The sequence below is a fragment of the Acipenser ruthenus genome, chromosome 38 (assembly GCF_902713425.1).
Source record: "Acipenser ruthenus chromosome 38, fAciRut3.2 maternal haplotype, whole genome shotgun sequence".
NCBI classification, from domain to species: domain Eukaryota; kingdom Metazoa; phylum Chordata; class Actinopteri; order Acipenseriformes; family Acipenseridae; genus Acipenser; species Acipenser ruthenus.
The window spans coordinates 110,001-129,020 of NC_081226.1; the positions used below are offsets into that span (position 1 = coordinate 110,001).

The following is a 19,020-nucleotide window of genomic DNA, read 5'->3' on the forward strand; positions in this document are numbered from 1 at the left end:
TGCTATGGGCAGTCACTTGTGTTGCTGGTTAATCACTGTGCACACTTTGTTTGTGGACAGATGGCAGTGTGTGCATGTCAACTGGGCAGTGATTTCAGATAATAGAAACAAACAAAACCAGCCCTACTGTATGTGTTAATAGTACAATTGCATTCACACAAAGAAATCATCTCTATCCTTAAAATGTATTGACTTGTATGAAAGTTGGTTGTTAGGAAAGGGTCTATTCCAGTGGTGCAGAACGAGGGTCATTTCAGCACAGATATTTTTAATTGAACCAATTGGGCCGACACCTCTATTCAGACATTAATCTGTTAAGTATTCATTTGATAACCTCTAAAACCTCAAGTGGAATGGCCCTCAGGAACCTATTACCTTCCCACAGTACCTTTAAATACTGTGAAACTGTACCCCCTTTTTCTTTTGTACTGTATATTATACATGAATACTCACATTCATGCATCCGTACACTTAATACAATACAGACTAACATACTAAAATAAAATAATCTGAAACACAGTCTTATGTTCAAGTGCATTTTTATTATTATTTGGGATTAGGTTGCAACTTTAAGAAATCAAGCCAGCAGGCATTTGCAAATGTATTTTCCATTGTGTTTTCATTGTCAACTCCCTTATTTAGGTTGTGTTTAAAAGTCAGCTCATTTAAGAAAAAAATCTAACATATAAAATATGTGTCATTACAGAAAGTGTTGATTATATATTTCTAACTCCAGCGTCTCTACACGAGACCTAGTCTGTCATTGCGTGCCACACTGGTTTCAGGTTGTGTCACACTGCGACCTTGTAGTGACAGCTCAACAGGCAACCAAGCATTCTGGTTGGGCCGGTCTTCCTAATGCGGACACGGGGAATGGGAGGACGAGGCAAAATCTTAACCATTGTAGAAGAGAGCCAGACTCGCTCTGACAAGCAGTTACAGAGCTGAGGTTTTGCATCACAATATAGCTAGAAATATGAGCTGTGCAGGCATAGTCTTCTGTGCTCGGATCACAACCACAAGTTGGGGGGAGAGCTCCATAATTATGAGGGTGTGTAAACAATTACTCAAGCAATCAAGCCTGATTACACAGTAAATAAAACATGCTACTCTTCCAGTCGTACTCTGAAGGGGTGTTTTTTTTTGCGATTCATGAATCTGTACAAGAGAAAAAAGACAATGGTTTAATTTAATTATTTTTGCGGTTACATGCAGTAACTAAAATAATTGACCCATGAGTATCAAACCAAAACGTTTTTCATGAGAAGTGCATGAATTAATAGCCTTGACTTTCTTTAAAAGCATTTTAAATATGGTCAACACTAAACCCAGAGTGAATGCACTCACCTGCAGCATTTTACCCTGAAACACAAAGCAGAAGAACCAGAACAGCAATCGCCACCTCTACTGCATGTCCAGATGCCAAGGAAGCAGAACCATTAGAGTCTACAAGAAAACATTACAAAATAAAATACAATGTACAGCAGCCTTCTGGATATCTTAAATAGAATAAAAAGCTAATCTAAGAGCACTTGTAACATTTAAACGGTTATGTGGTATGCACTAGCAACTCATCACTGCTTCCTTCTTCCTCATCTGTTCTGTATTTGTATTTCACACTTACGTTTGAGATATGCAGGTATTTCAAAGACATCTCTATTTGCTCTGTGAAAAATGACTTTCTGTTTCCTTGTACCTAATCACGTGAAGGTGTGTTGCATTTCAAATTCATTTCAAAATAACTGTGAGAAGACTTGAATACTCATATCCCAGTGAAGAATTCAGAATTTATTGAAAACAACACGTTTAAACACAAAACAAAACACTAAAAATAAACAGCACGATGGCCAAACTACACAGACAAACCCGATATATCTATCTGCTGCACTAGGATATGACTGTTTAAGGCTCTTCACCGCTAGATGGGTCAGAGAAGGCATCTATTACAGCACCAGACTCAGCAGCTGAACCACTGAACCCTCTGAATCATTTGGTTCGCAAAAAGATTCACTGAGCCCGAAGCACACGAGGCGCTTCATGCTCCTTAGTTATGAGGGGCCGTTTCGGACAAAAGTCTGTCAAAAACGGCGAGTGATGGGTCACGTTTCTGCGCGCAGGGAATCGGGTTTCTGCGCGCAGGGAATCGGGTTTCTGCGCGCAGGGAATCGGGTTTCTGCGCGCAGGGAATCGGGTTTCTGCGCGCAGGGAATCGGGTTTCTGCGCGCAGGGAATCGGGTTTCTGCGCGCAGGGAATCAGCAGGCTATGCTGCTAGAGGGGAGGGGTTACTTTTGTCGTCACACAAACGTATTTTGCCAGAGGAGGCGATAAAAAAAACTGAGGAGCTAGACATGTCTTCACATTCGAATAGTAATGTAGCCCGGGGAATCGCCGAAGAAATAATTAACAACCCGGAAATCCTTCAACGCCTGGAAAGTGCCCTGAATGGTAAAAACAATCGTATGCCTACTACAAGACAGGAGACATCAACTATTGATGAAGAAGTTCGTCAATTGTTTCAAGGGCGGAATGTGGTCGCTGATCGTCCCGCTCAAAATAATTCCCCTGCATTCAATATGCAAAGAAACTTTATCAGAGCCGGAGCAGTTCCAGGGATTTTAAATAGAAGGGCCAGGTAATTATTATTATTTCTAAAAACATATATGCAATTCATTTCTTAGGTTATGCTGCTAAGGACTATTTTAATTTGATTCAGAAATACATACCTCCAACTCATGATTAATACTTCTACTCTAGTGAAAGTCTACTCATTAGTATATGCAAAAAGATAAATAAAATAAAATAAATAAATAAATAAACGATGTAAAAGAACCGATTTAACATCCCGTATTACACAGAATAATGTACAAATGCAATGTTTTGGACACAGTAGTAATAAAGTAATTAATACCCATTATCTTTGCTTTGTAGTCGCCCTGGGTAAGGGCATCTTCTAGTACTACTAATAATAACAAATGTAGGCCTATTATTCTTTCTTTTATTTGTATTTATTATTTACGAGCTGTATTTGTATTTTAGTAGCTGTATTTACATATTATAAACGGAAGGTAGGATTACAATGGCACCAACAATTGTAAAGCTTTTAGTAAGTTAATTTCTAATAATGAGGCCTACTGTTCAATTTAATTCAACTGCTAACTGCAACCCCCCCCCCCCCCCCCCCCCCCAAAAAAAAAAGGCCTCCATGAAAGCAAATATTTTGTCCAGGGCGACTTATAATTATTGTATTATTTTTACATACAATTACCCAGTACTACTGCAGTGAATTATACAATATTTATCTTTTGGTTGTATAATACAGTAAATATGACTATTATAATGTATACATATTGAAATGTGGAACTAAATGTATGGTTTATGGGCCTATTTGGGGGGTGGGGGGGGGGTGGGTTAATATAGGCTATATTAATATTAAGTGAATATGAGGCAAATGTAACCAGATCTTCATTTCCTGCAATGCAAAAAAATTAAAAATCTGCTCATGGAAGTAATTTATGGGCATTGTCATATCATTGTAGTTTGTACAACTGCATGTCCGTTTGCTTTAGGAACAGATGAGAAATAAACGAGTTGCCATTAAGTGATATATGTTAAATCTACTGGGTTGATGTTTTGCTTTTACTGTATATATTTTAATTAATTTCTTAGCGGACGTCCTTATCCAGGGCGACTTACAATTGTTACAAGATATCGCATCATTTTTATATACAATTACCCATTTATACAGTTGGGTTTTTACTAGAGCAATCTAGGTAAAGTACCTTGCTCAAGGGTACAACAGCAGTGTCCCCACCGGGGATTGAACCCACGACCCTCCGGTCAAGAGTCCAGAGCCCAGAGCCCTAACCACTACTCCACACTGCTGCTCTTTCCTTATAGGTATATCATGAATTATACTAAACAATATACTATTTTGAGTAGATAATCCTATTTTAAGGCTAGTTAGTCCTGAGTAATATAATGAATGCAGTGGTCATAACATTTTTAAATATATATATTTTGCACAGAAAGAGACCCAGAAATGTTTGTGGCCCTTTCCACAAAGATGTTTGTCTACTAACGGGTCCCAATGACACAGACATCCCGAAAGGCAAAATACGCTTATACCTGGCAGAGCAAGGGCATCTGGTTTTAGGTGTGAGATTTATGAAGGAGTGGGAGCCACATGAGGTGCAAAACCACTTGCACACAGTCTTTGAAAGAATCCTGACAGAAAACATTCAGTGAGTAAAGGAAGGCAGTCTTTGTAAACATAAGCACTTTATCATTTGTGTTAATATAATGATAATTGGTAGTTAAGATTTAAATATATATTATAATGTTGCATTTTGAAGAAGTGTGCTTTAGCTTATGATGTATTCGGTTTCCTAAGACCATGATATAGTTTAGTTTGCATTCTCTATTCTTGTAGATTTGAAATAATGGTGACACTCCACAACAAATTAATAAAGCCAAGTCTGGAGCGAGACCAAAAGATGAATGGACTGTTACTAAATAACATTTTCAAGGACAAAACTGTGTACCTTCGTCCATCTTTACAACTGCTGGTCGTTCCTGCAAATGCAAAGGTAACAGTCAATGACTGTTTCTATTTGTTCGAATGTACAGTATATAGAAATAGCAATTGTTAAAGATTATAGTCATTCATTCACAGTCTTACTGTATTTATTTTTAAAAGCAACTAATTCAGGCACTTTAGTTTTCTAAACTTAATTCACTACAGGAGATTTTTTTTTTTTTTGCAGAAGAACAGAGGTACTCTGTCAAATAATGATGATGATGATGATATTGAAATAGATTTGACTGATTCCAGTCCACCAATGAACAGCCTGAATGTAACAGTTCTTCAGGTCATTGAGGATGCTCCTTCAGAACTCATAGATGCTCCATATTCGACAGCAGGTTCAGATGGGCCTCTTATCATAACAGAAGAAGAAAATGCCACAGTTTCCAGGGTTCTTGATTGTCCAAGGTAAGAAATCACAACTATAGTAATGTGCTTACACTTTATTTGATCCAGATTGTGTATTATGTTCCAGTTGTACGATAAAAAAAAAGTGCTAGTTTTTTATTTTTACAAATATTAAGACTTTAGCTATTAGTATATCACAACAGGTCAGTTTTTCTTGAATAGCAACAGATTTGCAGGTCATGCTGTGAAATCGGTGCCACAATACCTGGACTCCTATCAAATCTATTTTCTAGTGAATGGCAGTATGCTGCTTTATTTGTTGATGAAGAGCTCAGCGAAAGCTTTGAAGATCCAATACCCCATTCCACTGGTATTGAAACATCCCACCATGAACGGTAAAGTTGCATTTGTGTTTCATACTTCCTTCCTTATAATCAGGGCCCTGTGTTTTTCGCTACTTGTTTTTTTAAACCGTGTTTCAGTTGATTAAAGTAACGCAATGGGGTGAGTGTTAATAATTGCTTAAGTGGTAGTTTCATGAGGACACTGTATCGGCATCTTGCGGTGCAGGTTGGAAAAAAACGCAGGGCTCTACTTGTAATACATTCAAATTTTAACTGTTAAAAGGGGGACCATTGTAGCTTTTATCTGTAAACCATTTAAAATTAAAGACAACTTTTTATTATCTTTCCTTTTTATAGGCATTTAGTTTGATGTATAGGTATATATTCTTATGAGTTAATGTAGTTTTATTTGTCAGGTATTTCTTTGATTTTTACATTTATAGTATCACAGTCAAGTGTTTCTGACAAGATATTTGATACAATAATATCTGCTAAAAATAAATAATTATTTTCTTTTAATATTTCTTATTATTTCACCAGAGACATTGGGGATATTCTCTGTGAGCTGGCCTCCCAGATTGATACAGAAAATGTCTCCCTGTTTAATATCAGCCGGAATCGCCTATGGGACGGAGTGAAACGAGGCTTTAAAAAAAAAAAAACTCTTACTTTGCAAAAGGCTTTCGGTGAAATTTATGGACGATATAGGAGTGAGCGAAGGAGCCGTCGACCTCGGAGGACCAAGGAGAGAATTTTTAACCATGCTAATGGAGTCCTTGCACCAAGGAAGCCTCTTTGTGGGACCAGACCATGCCAAGTTCCTAAACTACATTAGTGGATGTAATGAATCCATGCTTTTTTAATTCTTTATCATTAAGTTTTCAGTCTGTCTAAATCTAACATTCTTTATTTCAGTGATGGTCTCGGATGACTATTTTTATGCGGGTATGACTATTGCAACATCACTGGTTCATGGAGGACCTGGCCCACAGTTCTTATCACCAGTACTTTTTGAGGCGCTTTCAAGTACACCCGAGTCCACATTTGTGGCAGTGCAAGATATCCCTGATATGGACATAAGGAACTATCTGGAGAAGGTAAATATTTGCCAATTGTGTTTGCAAAAGTAATCTACCATCATATTTACAGCTTTTTCTAATCTTATTCATCAATGTATCTATTGATTAGAACAATTATTCACGTTATATTGCACAGGTATGGAGTGAGATTACTGTAAAATAGTATGTACTTGTATTTACCATTATGAATAAAAAATACGACTATGAATCGTAAATACGACCACAAAAAAAAAAACAGGAGTGCGAGTAAAAAAAAAACAAAAAACTACATTTTGGATGAAGATTATACGCTCAGAAGTCCTAATCAATTGTTCCCACCATTAACAATCTGTGGCTTCTGTGATGTATTTTTGACAGTGATATCACACTCCATCCAACTCGTAGCTTTTTTGATTCATAGTCATATTTTTTTTTATTCTTGTAAATAGTACAAAATATTTGACAGTAATCTCACTCCATAACCGATTGCCTGGAAATGAATATAAGTAGTCTTTTCTTTGAAAATGTAATATGAAAGATTTATAAAGACAAATTGCATTTTTATTTTTTACAGCTTCTAACTTACCAGGAAGAACATTCAAACACAGCAGACTTATTTGAACCAATCCAAACTCTGATGCAGCTGGCTGGAACACACAAAGTTATCCGTAATGCTGATGATTATCGCAAGATTGCTGAAGAAACTGCACATTGGTACATTTTTGGAAGAACACGGGCAGCATTTGAGAGGTACACTCATTCTGCTCGGCCCTGCCCTGTCCTGCTCGGCCATCCCCGGCCATGTGCACTTGGCCCCCTACGTGGCTCTGTTCTGCCGTTCTGCCCTGCTCTGCCCCGCTCTGCTCGGCCATGCCCTGCGTTTGGCCCTGCTTTTAATTCTTATTAAACAATGCAAAGCTGCAATGTAGATTTTATGTTTGTTGGTTAACTTTGCTTTGCATTATAAATGAAAGGTAATTGGTTTTTAATTAATGTTTAATTCATTTTGATGTTTATTTTTCATTTAAGAGGGCTGTAGTGGGGTCATTAAAAACAATGTGCTTGTTCAGGCTCGGTTTATGGTTGGGCTCTTTGTTCTCTGGCACTGTACGATATCCATATTTCACACAGACTTCACTCCAGTGGTCTGCTCTTTTTATCTTGTGATTTTGTACGAAATGATTGTTTTAGTAATTGTTATTTTTAACACACAGTAAGGCAACTGTGGAAGGAAGCACCCTTCTGAATATTAAATACCTCCCTCGTAGTGTCATTTGCATACATTTCAATGGCATTTGTCCCCGGTATATAGTCCATGTGTTAAAAAGCAGATAGAGCATGGAAAGCAGATAGCACATGGTAAGCTGAATCAGGCCCTATGTTTTTAATTCTTAAAATGTCCATTCTTTTTCAGATTAAAGGAAGGGCTGAAAACTCTAGGTGTACTGGATGCTATGACCAAGTATCCCAATGCATTCAAGCATGTCATGTGCTACACAGAAGACACCCTCACAGCCAAGACATTTGATAATATCTTCCGCCCTGTTCTACACCCATTGGGCTCCAATAAAAGGGGAACAGAAAATCTTGTATTGTCTCACTGGAAAGACTTTATACAAGAACTACAAGGTGACTGTACTACTGTTGTTCACTAGAAAAAAATACATACTTCTTTGTAGTTAGGTTACTTTTCTAACTTGTTTAGGGGATTCATCTTTCACTCAGCTGGGCACACTGTCTTTGGAAGTATTTTGATTATGTTGATGTTGGCCACACAAACACAGTAAGTAACAAGCTTGCTTTATTTATTTATTTATTTATTTATTTATTTTATTAATTTCAGATGTCACATTGAAGTCACTACTATTCTTTATTACTGGCTGCAAGACCGTACCACCACTGGGATTCAGACCAGAACCCACTGTAGATTTTTTACATGATGCTGAGGACAATGGAGAGAAATCAAGATTTCCAAAGGCAAATACATGCAACTGCACGCTGTTTTTACCAACTATACATGTAGTTTATGAAGAATTCACTGAAGCCATGAGATATGCTGTTCTAAATTGTCAGGGCTTTGGCTTTGCATAGTCAACTATTGATCTTCTGGTGTGCTGGATGGTAGGGACGCTCCAGATAAAACCAAAGAAAGGAAAAATCAAAAAAAAATGAGAAAAAAAATACAGTATACTTGGGATTTCTTGTTTTTCCTGGTCCTGGGGAGATCTGTGTGTTCTGTTTTTTTTTTCCCCCCAACTCAATGATTTAATTGCACCCTTCATTTAACTAATACTTTACCTAATCTGAGCTTTTTCTTTTCTTTGGAGCTCTTAAAGTTAATTTGAAGTTACAGGTATAGAAAAGAATTGTGAAACACTGCTTTAACCAATTCATCAGTTTCAAACAACAAACACTAAATGGGCAACTGATTTGATCATTTATTATTTCCATGGCAAATGCAAATTTATTTATATTAAATATTATTTGTATTAAATATATTTGGCTCAGCACTACTTTTTATTATTAGTCATAACACAAAATTGAATGTTTAATAATGGTTTTGAAAAAAAAACTGACAAGCAGGGGTGTGCTCTAAATTACTTAAGTGGGCCAATTATGTATTTATTTATTTATTGATATTTATATAGCGCTTTTATCAAAGTGCTTTACAAAGTGTAACAGTATAGGATAAATGAAAATTGTATTAAACAAAGGAAACTGACAAATATGTAAATAAATGAATGCTGGGAAGGGCAGGAGAGGACAATAGACAAACAAAAAGACAACAACAAATCTAATTGGAAAGATGGTATGGAAGGATTCGGAGGAGAATTAAGGTAGGCCACAGAAAATAGGTGGGTTTGAGGGAGGAACGGAATGTCATTGGGGTGGGAGACTGCTTAATATTAAGGGGGAGCCTGTTCCATTGAAGGAGGGGGGGGGGGGCAAGAAGAGAAAAGAGAAACCACAGTAGTACGTTAACAGAGGTAAGATTGAATCCAAGATAAAGGTGTACCAGAAATACCAAGATTAGACAGAGTGGTAGAGAGGACAGAATGATCCACGGTGTTGAAGGCTGGCGAAAAATCAAGAATAAGACTAGAGGAAAGGTTTGCATGCACAGCATTAGCAGATGGTTGTAAGTGATCAGAGGTAGAGGAGAGAGATGTGGCAGAGATGGAGTTGAAGATAACAGAAAGGAATTGTTATTGGAAAAAGGAAGAAGAAAGAAAGAGGACAAACAAAGGAGGTTTGCTAGGAACTATGGGGATTGAAGCTTTTGACCTGGACAGGCTACTAACCCAACTTAAAAGGGACAGGGGGATGAGTATCCACCCACATATGTAGCATCGGGAGTGATACAACAACACCATTTTTGCAATTAATTGAGTTGGAACGTAATTATTTGTATACAACACTATCTAACATTGTTTATCACATAATCCAAAACAAATAAATAATGATTAATACCACTATTGTCATCATCTGATAATGGATCACAAAGAGATAGAAGCTCCCTGTGGTTTTCAGCGCTCATTTGTACTGTATTATGTGGAACATGAATGTATGTGTCTGCCTCATTTGCTGTAATTGGGCCTGCATGGTCAATTCCATAATTATCTATGCCACTCAGAAGATCTTGTGAATTTACTGTAGTAAGATCTGAAAGTATTCCAGAATGCCATAATGCTAAGGGAGACATTGACTGAACAGTGCTAAGTCGATGGTAATTCCACTGGCGAGTGAATTCTTGCACAGAATTTCCTATTCTTGGAATGTAAACAAAGTGTAATGCACATAAATCAACTTCATTTGTAGAATCTAAGATTCCAATGTTTTCCATATACATAAACAATTGCCTATAAAACTCAGAAACCACTCTGTTCACTTCACCCCAAAGACGCTCTATTCTCTGGTTGTGAACACTTCTGCCTGCAATAAAACTTCCTCTGTTTCTGCCACGGCTCATAATCATGTATCTAGCAACATCAATGTTTTCACCACCTCGATCCCCTCTAACTCTCAGTGGTAACCCATACCTTGATACACCCTCTTCAAAGAAATGCAAAACAGTAGCTGCACAATTGTTTGTGCAGCATGTCAGGTATATAATCATTCTACTGTAACCATCAATGCATCCATGGTACACAAATCTCCATGAAATAAGCTTGTGATTTGAATCAATGTGCCTGAAATGACAAAAGAAAAAATAGAAGTTTTAAGTATTAGGTTTCCATGGTTTCCAATAAAACAATTTACACATAATGTACACAATGGACCTTGTGAATCCACAACCAAATAGTGTTATTTTTATATATATATATATATATATATATAATTTAAAATCCTTAATCCCTAGCAGTACAGGACTGCTGGATTTATAATTTACCTTAAACTTTATTTTTACCTTAAACTTTCCTTAATCATTATATAAATGTTTAAGTTCCTACCATAAATGATTAGGTCCTCTGACATTATATATTCTCCTTCTAATTGTATGCCGTCTTCTAAGGGCTCTGCCAACTGGGTCCAGGGCATTTAATCGATCTCTAATTCTCCTTCTCTGAACTCTTAATCCTCTGGCTAGGACACCACCTTAGAATAAGAGCAATAGTTCATAATGTTGTTTAGTTCGAATTAAATAAACCTAATCATAACTACATGCAAGTACACTTTCACCTGTATTGCCTAAAATAACATGCAATATATATAACAAATAACTATTGAAATGTGTATTTTTTGTGAAACCTCTAAGTTGCACTGGGTAAGAGGATATGCACTGATTGAGACCTATGCTTTATTACACACCTTTGATGAACAAATACCAAAAATTCTACAGCGAAAAATTTATTTTACCTTGAACATAGTTGCCTCCTGCATTTGGCGTTTCTCTCAGGATTTCCCTTATAATATTATCCAGTTCACTATTTGAGATGTTGGCATAATTTTCTCCTGTCATTCCATATTGCTGCCTTCTGCGAAACAGTGTCCGCTCACTTGTGCAGAGGCAAGCTGCAATTGAACACCATGGCATTCCTGTTGCACGTAGTTGCTGTAGTTGATCTTTGGTTATGCAGTATCTGCAACATTAAATGTAATTTGTTTAATAATAAAATAACACATATTATTATTACTCTGATTAAATATGGTAGTGCATTTTCTCAGCATAAAATGTAGCAATAGCACTACAATAAGCATTTAAATCAATATACTTTAATGCTTTTAACCATACCTTGGGCGACCTCTTGTGCTTTCAAGGGGACTGTTGAAAAGAAATTCAAATTGGGATCGAGGAGCCAATCTTTGGTCAACTTCACCATACACTGTCCTCACAGCGTCAAATAATCTATTTATCAGCAAACATACTTGATCCACTCCCTGTTGAAAAATCAAGATTAAAATTAGTTATTTGTTTGAAATAAATGCAAGGAAAGAAAGCCAGAAAGAAAAACATGTTTCCTTGTGTCCAATGTTTGTATTTATTTTTAAGTCTTAAATGAAGTCCTTACTGCGCCTTAAAAATGATGTCTAAACAAACACAACCAGGTGTGTAGATGTCCAAATGCATTTTGAAGAATGGCGATGAAAAATCACTGATCAAAACCATGTGAAAAAATATTATTTTATTGATTAAAGAGCAGGCAAATAAAGTGATGACGTGCAGAAAGTGCTCAGTCCAAACTGATTATTAATTAAGGACAAATATCGGTCAGGTGTTCAGATAAAATACCATGTAAAACAGTCCAATTCAGTTAAATACCATGTAAAACAGTTTTTTTTTTCTGTAACTTGTCCTATAATGAAATCCTGCAATAGTATTTACTAGTGTATTCCTTTTAATGTCTGTCAATGTATGAATTGGTCTGTGTACATGTTATTTTTTTGGTATTATTACTTAATGTATTTTTTTTTTAAGAAATGCATTACATTTCTCTATTCATCAAATAAAGAGTAGATTTTTGAGACAACCAGTTTAAGGTATTGTTCTTACTTCACAACTGTCCAGGACGGATGCTAAAGTTGACAAAATCCTTACATGTTCTTCGAGTAAACGATGTAGATGGTCAAATGTATTAAAATCATTAGTATCTAATGCCTGTTGAACTTGTTCTAAACAGTCATCCAGCTCCAAAAAATATAAATTTAGATCCTCGATATTGTCAGTAACGGAACAGATAGCGCACAATACTATAATGAAAAAATGTATACAAGTAGCCATTTTTCTTCTGTTTATGACGATTTACTGATTTCCTTGTGTCAATTCATAAAGGCGACTCCTCCCTCAAAGAAACCTGATTCCCTGCGCGCAGAAAACCTGATTCCCTGCGCGCGGAAACCTGATTCCCTGCGCGCGGAAACCTGATTCCCTGCGCGCGGAAACCTGATTCCCTGCGCGCGGAAAACATGATTCCCTGCGCGCGGAAACCTGATTCCCTGCGCGCGGAAACCTGATTCCCTGCGCGCGGAAACCTGATTCCCTGCGCGCGGAAAACATGATTCCCTGCGCGCGGAAACCTGATTCCCTGCGCGCGGAAACCTGATTCCCTGCGCGCGGAAACCTGATTCCCTGCGCGCGGAAAACATGATTCCCTGCGCGCGGAAACGTGATTCCCTGCGCGCGGAAACGTGATTCCCTGCGCGCGGAAACGTGATTCCCTGCGCGCGGAAACGTGATTCCCTGCGCGCGGAAACCCGATTCCCTGCGCGCAGAAAAGTGACCCATCACTCGCCGTTTTTGACAGACTTTTGTCCGGAACGGCACCCTATCGTGCAACCTGATTCCCTGCGCGCGGAAACGTGACCCTTCACTCGCCGTTTTTGACAGACTTTTGTCCGAAACGGCCCCTCATACTTAGTGCCATCTCTTGGTAGATCTGCACAACTCAATACATTGAGAGTAAAGACAGCCCCTTCTCTCCAGGGAGAAGGCATTTCTCGGTTAATTGTTTGTTTGTTTTTTTTCGAAATTGCTTGGAATATTTATGTTACATATCAACCACACATGCGATTAGCCAATAAAAACTTCTTAAATAATCATACTAGAAATATGTGTGTTGTCCAATCGAAAACAAGCTCGTTGCTAGAAATGGGAGGCGTAATTTGAAGAGACTTCAGCGCCGTAGTGTGTAAGTGTGCTTACAATAGATTCTTCGGGGGCGCATGTAGTATAGCTCTAGCTGTATAGTAGCGAGGTGGAAAATAGTGGATTCGAATCCCTACTGTTTCCATTTTTAAAGAAATTGTGTACTCTATATCCTTTAAACACTTATAATAGATCGAGGATTTTTTTTTTTTTTTTTTTTTTTTACCAATAATGTTCATGAAGAGCTTTGTTTTGTACATACGTAATGTTTTTTTGCTTGTTGTTAATTTGAAAAAAAAAATATGTAAATGTTTATGATATATATATAAAAAGCAGTATCTTGATTTAAAAAATAATGTTCCTTTCAGCTTGACTGAAACACACACTGTGAACACAGTATTCCTGTCAGCTACTGCTAAACACCGTTCATGGGTCACATGACCTAGTGCTTAACCACATGAAGCTTTGCTTCGTCACACTGTTTGCTCAGCTGGGTCACGTGGGGTCGAATCAGCTGAGACTTCAGTCGCATCTCTACCCAGGACTTTAAGCCATTGTACTTTCACAAGGGTGGAAACGTTTTATGCCTTTCATATTGTGGGATATAGTGACACCAAGTGGTGGAGAGAATATATACTTGTATTTAATGGCAATACTAAAAGCGTAAACCGCACACACTGTCACAATACACACGATGTCTGTTTTAATGAAGCAACGTTAACTCGTGCCAGTCCATTTACACAGTGCAGCAGAACCCTTGCAATATGAGCATGTCTGATTCGATAAACTGGTTTTAATTTTTTTTATTTATTGGTGTAACAGGATGTAGATGTAGATGTTCCCATACCTCTTGAATGCCTATTTTCTCAATGTGAAATATATTGGACCCTGGCCAGCAAAGGGTTACAATATGCGTATACACGTCGGCGTCCCGATTAGTTAAATTGACCCCAAGAGGTGCGGCAGCGAGTCCAGCTCGGCTGGAACTGAATCACAGGTCCGTGTGGCACCCGTGATTACCCCCTAGCATTCCACAGTTATGCATGTGAAAACTTGCTATGGAACAACGACAAGTATGCTGTAGTTAAAGTTACCTCTTGTTGGTGTATGCTTGTTACCTTTAAACGGTTAAGAAAGAATACCATTTTAAGGAAGAGAAAAAAACTATTGAGTTAGTGAAACAGTAAGAAGAGATTTTAAAAACCATGTGTTTTCATACAGAAAGACAGAGCAGCAAAGCGATCCCTGAAAGCGTGCCGATGACCATGAGATTTTGCACACCCCTAATTTAAATACAGTGCGAGGGATAATCAACACATTAGCGCAACATCAAGTACTGGGAGCTCAACTTTCCCATACCTCTCCAATCCCATACCTCTCCAATCTTAGCAATTCATCAGCTGGGAAGTGCCATGCTACTTCTACAAATGCACCAAGTACAGTGAGCCTTTTTCTATTGAAAGATAATTGGGTTGTGATTTAGTATTGAACACAGATGTTTTCCCGCAGCATTTAATTGATTTGAGTTGCATACGGTACAAGTTTGGAGTGTCCACTTTTCGTCAAAAAATAGGTACACAGTATACATGCATTTGATTTGACCAACACATCTGAATACTCTTCGGGATTGCAAATGCACTTAACATTTCTTGAAATTAATGGAATGGTAACCAGGTAGAAATGTTTCCCTTACAAACCCAATAAACTCACCAGTCACAGTAAATTCCTTTACCACAGAAGTGTTTCTTCCAGTCACTGAGTTCCAGGCTACACAAGTGTAACTTCCCCTATCAGCATTGCTTACAGAAGCTATCTTGTATTGCGAGCTCTGGGCAGTCTCTGTCCCATTGAAATACCAGGTGTAATTACAAGGGGGGAGAGACTGAGCTGAACATGTGAATGTTACAGATGAGCCTTCAGCTGCTGAGTCTGGTGCTGTAATAGATACCTGCTCTGGTCCATCTGCAATACACACACGATAACTGTGAAGAGCCTTAAACACTTACACCCCAGTGGAGCAGGCAGAATGAGTCTGAATTCAGCATTCACAGAGAAAAGAGGATCTTTGGATACTTACAATTGACCTCCAATCTGTATCCAGCGCTCGTCACTTCACTTACAGGGTTACTAGCTTTACACTGATATTCTCCATCATCAGACTGCAGCACTGGGTTGAAGGAGACTACACTGCTGTCCACAGACAATGTTATTCTGTCACTAGTGGACAAGGGCTGACCGTCCTTCAGCCAGAGCCTTGAGGAAACAGTCTGTGATCCAAGCACCTCGCAGGTCAGGTTTAGAGCCTGGTTTGCTATTGGCTGTGCAAGGCTGGGTTTCACATTTACATTAGTTATTGGCTCTGTGAATAGAAGGGACAGAATTAGGAAAAAAAAGTTAAACTGTAAATGAGAACCTTGGCCGGGTCAAATAGAGCTCAATCTAAGAGGTTGGTTTCATTTTAAAAAGCGTGTACAAACAATTGATACAATAATTAATACTGGCTTTAAAAACATTCTTTAAAAACAGGAGTTAATAGAAGAGAAAAGGGCTTTTAGCTTTTATTTGTAAGTTGCTTCAACTGGCATAATTGCTTTTTTTTTTTTTTTTACTATTTACAAAGGCCCTTGATGAAGAAAATGAAACAAAAAGATTTGTTTATATAAATATCAATAAGAGAAAGAAAAACAATCTTGCATGGCTGCCAAGTAAGATTGCTTTTCTAAATATTTCTCAAACTACAGTTCAAGTTCAAGAAATGGCCAAACAAGTTTTATAAAATAAAAGTACAGCAGATATGGTTTTATAACTGAGTCACTTACCCACAACAATAATCTCTCTTGTTTCCTTAGCATATTTGAGGGTTATATTGTTATAAGCCCAGCAGGTATAGTTTCCAGTCTGATTGTGTTGAATGTGATTGATATTCAGCTGTGAGCCCAGTTTGTTAAGAGGGGCTCCATTAAAGAACCATTGGTAGTGAGCAGGTGGGCTGGACTGTGCAGAACAGGACAGAGTGAGGTCTGATCCTGCACTATAGATCGGCTTTTGGGGGCTGATAGACAGAGTGAGGGATTCTGGTCCATCTGAAATGAACATTCATTTTAAAATGCTGTTGAACACAATGATTTGGTGTAAACAAGGAAAGTTACTAACATACACAACAAATGACATGTGTATGTACCATCCGCAGCAATTGGAATAATGTACTGTAAGCAACTGTCCATGCAATGTTTTATCAAATTCTGCCAATCCATTCTCAAGATAGTCTTTATTACCACGACAAGAATGGAATAAAAGATAACATATTTCCTGAAAAGGTGTGACACTGCTAAGAAATAGCATTCTAAAATCAACATACGACACACTACGTATCAAAAAAACCTTAATAATTCTACACACACCAATGCAAACACTGATCGGCACTCACAGCTCACGATGAGATGAAACGCCTCGCTGGTGCTGTTACTGACAGGGTTAAACGCATAGCAATACAGGGTCCCATCATCAGATCTCAACACCCTGGGTATGGTCAGTGTTTTATTGTCATCACTCAGGTGAATCCGCTCACTGTCACTAACCACAGAGCTGCCATTGAGCCATTGGTAGGAGACAGCAGAGCCAGAGGCTGTACAGGACAAACTGACAGTGTCATTGAACTCCACTGGATCAGTCACATTGGAGCGTACTGTGGGCTGGGAGACAGGTTCTGCAGAGAAGAGAGAAAATGGGGGAAGGTGGGGGTAGAAAATGGTTGGTGACATTTAGAAATGACCGCATAACAGTAAGCATTTTACAATAAATGTTTTTTACCCTTTCAAGGACACAGCTATCGCTTTGAGAGTTGTTAATATGCCTTGTTAATATTACAGTAAACATTGAGTGTCCTGCCAAGATAGGAACCTTTTAAATGATCCCCATACAGATTGTGCCTTGCAATAATACATGATTATTCAGTTATAATATTAATACATTTTACATCGCTATAAATTATATAATTCATCCTCTATCTATGATGTTGGCATTGTTAATGAATACTTTTCAATCTGAATGAACTGCACTCACCAAAAACAGTCAAGGTAGTATTTCCACTGAATTCAACTCCATCTGTGGTTTGACCCTGAACAAAATAATTTCCAGAGTCACTGAGTCTTACAGACTTCAGCGTCAGTGATCCAGTGGAAGTATTCACAGAGATTCTCCCTTTATATCCAACGCCCGAAACCACGTTAGAGTCGACCCAAAAGGCCAACAGCGTCTGTGAATTCCAGGATCCTGATTGTGGCACTGAGGGGGGGTTAATCTCAAATACCACATCATCCCCAATCTTCACAGGCTTTTTAAAAATGGTTACATCCAAACACCAATAGCCTGATGATAAGAACAAGAAGAGAACTAATAATAATAATAATAATAATAATAATAATAATAATAATAATTGATAATTAATAATGAAATTAATACAGAAAAAACTGCTAGCTATAGACTGCTACCAAAACTGAGAAAAAGCAGAAATCAGAAAAGCTCAACAAGAAAACCTAATAAAAGCCTGTCTGCAAGCTGTTTATGATTTAAGGTGAATCTTATAAGAAGCTCCATCACTGTAATATTGCACAAGGAGTTTGCAACCTGATTTACTCGACAAACACAAAAAGAGGTAAATCAATAGTTTCTGTCTTTACCGTTCATCAATGCAAAAATTAGTAGGGTTAGCACTGGTACTCGCGTGTTCTCCATTGCGCTGTGTACCAAACGAAGCCCCTTTGTCATTCACGAGAAGCTGATCAGACTGCTACTGTACATGCATCAGTCAGTCAAAAAATAAATATAGAATTAATAGCACTTTGCTTTGTATTTGTACAGCTATCGCCTTGCCCATATTTCCACCAATCAGACAACTATAAATAGTAAAAGGTGTGTTTGGTGCCAACATGACCAGTAACAATGGTTTTCATTTATTGTACTGTATCTGATTTTAAAATATATATTCTGTAGTTCTGACCTCACAGGTGCGTGTGTGGTTTCTGATTCACCTTCAATAGTTCACCTTGTGACAAAATATGAGGTTGGTGTAACCCAGCAGTTTTACATAAAAATACAAATAGTGCTCACTGTTTTTAAATCCAGGGATCCACACCATTCAGCAGGGACATCTGAATTTGAGGCACTGAGAGTCGTTGTCAGAGTTTGTGATTCAGTGTATTGAAGTAAAACATGTACATTTTTTAGTAACGTAGTTAAGAGACTGAGCTATGCAGGTGCTAGTGGCATGGTATTATGGGGCAAATGGGAGCCACGACCGTACCCCATTGTAAGTGGTTCTGCAGCATAAAAGACCACCTTAGAATGAGGGAGCACGGAGCACAGTAGTATTAGTTGTAAATGTAGTAGTTTAAAACTCTGTTACAAAGAGTCATTCTGGCTGTAAATTAAGTCCAGGAGAGATGTGTTTTAAAAGAAACTCCCTTCCCTATATCAATATGATTCATCTGTGGGACATATCATTTGTATTCCTTTCCTTGTTTGTAGATCAGTATGCGATTAGAGTACATGATTCTCATGCAGTCAGTGCTATGGGCAGTCACTTGTGTTGCTGGTTAACCACT

General features: G+C 37.9%; 3 protein-coding genes and 1 long non-coding RNA gene across 6 annotated transcripts; 1 reads left to right on the plus strand and 3 right to left on the minus strand.

The window, feature by feature from the left end:
* Positions 1–546: 546 nt before the first annotated feature.
* Positions 547–1,973, minus strand: LOC131707091 (uncharacterized). Its single transcript, XR_009310967.1, has 3 exons — positions 1,625–1,973; positions 1,348–1,446; positions 547–1,158 (listed from the first exon to the last, which is right to left on the minus strand). It is a non-coding gene; the product is annotated as an uncharacterized LOC131707091 (long non-coding RNA).
* A 351-nt stretch (positions 1,974–2,324) lies between these two features.
* Positions 2,325–8,829, plus strand: LOC131707120 (G2/M phase-specific E3 ubiquitin-protein ligase-like). Of its 2 annotated transcripts, XM_059009312.1 has the most exons (10): positions 2,332–2,633; positions 4,027–4,242; positions 4,431–4,587; positions 4,765–4,991; positions 5,225–5,326; positions 5,816–6,115; positions 6,191–6,372; positions 6,908–7,083; positions 7,748–7,962; positions 8,177–8,829. In XM_059009312.1, exons 6-10 carry the CDS (start codon positions 5,971–5,973, stop codon positions 8,422–8,424), a joined length of 966 nt encoding a protein of 321 aa, XP_058865295.1. In that variant the 5' UTR covers positions 2,332–2,633; positions 4,027–4,242; positions 4,431–4,587; positions 4,765–4,991; positions 5,225–5,326; positions 5,816–5,970; the 3' UTR covers positions 8,425–8,829. The 2 variants fall into 2 exon arrangements, 1 of the variants encoding a protein (XP_058865295.1); XR_009310988.1 differs by having other exon boundaries at positions 2,325–2,633; positions 5,816–6,372.
* Positions 8,830–9,198: 369 nt separating this feature from the next.
* Positions 9,199–12,620, minus strand: LOC131707119 (uncharacterized). 2 transcript variants are annotated; one of them, XM_059009310.1, is made up of 5 exons: positions 12,326–12,620; positions 11,567–11,712; positions 11,191–11,414; positions 10,785–10,929; positions 9,199–10,523 (listed from the first exon to the last, which is right to left on the minus strand). In XM_059009310.1, exons 1-5 carry the CDS (start codon positions 12,551–12,553, stop codon positions 9,752–9,754), a joined length of 1,515 nt encoding a protein of 504 aa, XP_058865293.1. In that variant the 5' UTR covers positions 12,554–12,620; the 3' UTR covers positions 9,199–9,751. The 2 variants fall into 2 exon arrangements, with proteins under 2 accessions (XP_058865293.1, XP_058865294.1); XM_059009311.1 differs by lacking the exon at positions 12,326–12,620 and having other exon boundaries at positions 11,567–12,311.
* Positions 12,621–15,013: 2,393 nt separating this feature from the next.
* Positions 15,014–18,151, minus strand: LOC131707133 (carcinoembryonic antigen-related cell adhesion molecule 5-like). Its single transcript, XM_059009341.1, has 6 exons — positions 18,137–18,151; positions 17,480–17,750; positions 16,845–17,123; positions 16,237–16,500; positions 15,495–15,776; positions 15,014–15,379 (listed from the first exon to the last, which is right to left on the minus strand). The coding sequence occupies exons 1-6, from the start codon at positions 18,149–18,151 to the stop codon at positions 15,057–15,059; spliced, it is 1,434 nt and encodes a 477-aa protein (XP_058865324.1). The 3' UTR covers positions 15,014–15,056.
* Between the last annotated feature and the right edge of the window lie 869 nt (positions 18,152–19,020).

Excerpts from the sequence above, each read along its gene's own strand:
- LOC131707119 (XM_059009310.1), bottom strand. The coding sequence starts at position 12,553 with ATGGCTACTTGTATACATTTTTTCATTATAGTATTGTGCGCTATCTGT. Across the intron at positions 11,415-11,566 it reads AGCACAAGAGGTCGCCCAAG|ATACTGCATAACCAAAGATC; the intron begins GTATGGTTAAAA and ends TTAATGTTGCAG. Across the intron at positions 10,524-10,784 it reads AGAGGACCTAATCATTTATG|GCACATTGATTCAAATCACA; the intron begins GTAGGAACTTAA and ends TTGTCATTTCAG.
- LOC131707133 (XM_059009341.1), bottom strand. Across the intron at positions 17,124-17,479 it reads TACTACCTTGACTGTTTTTG|AACCTGTCTCCCAGCCCACA; the intron begins GTGAGTGCAGTT and ends TCTTCTCTGCAG. Across the intron at positions 15,380-15,494 it reads ATACAGATTGGAGGTCAATT|ATGGACCAGAGCAGGTATCT; the intron begins GTAAGTATCCAA and ends TGTGTATTGCAG.
- LOC131707120 (XM_059009312.1), top strand. The coding sequence starts at position 5,971 with ATGGACGATATAGGAGTGAGCGAAGGAGCCGTCGACCTCGGAGGACCA. Across the intron at positions 6,116-6,190 it reads CCTAAACTACATTAGTGGAT|TGATGGTCTCGGATGACTAT; the intron begins GTAATGAATCCA and ends TCTTTATTTCAG. Across the intron at positions 6,373-6,907 it reads TAAGGAACTATCTGGAGAAG|CTTCTAACTTACCAGGAAGA; the intron begins GTAAATATTTGC and ends TATTTTTTACAG.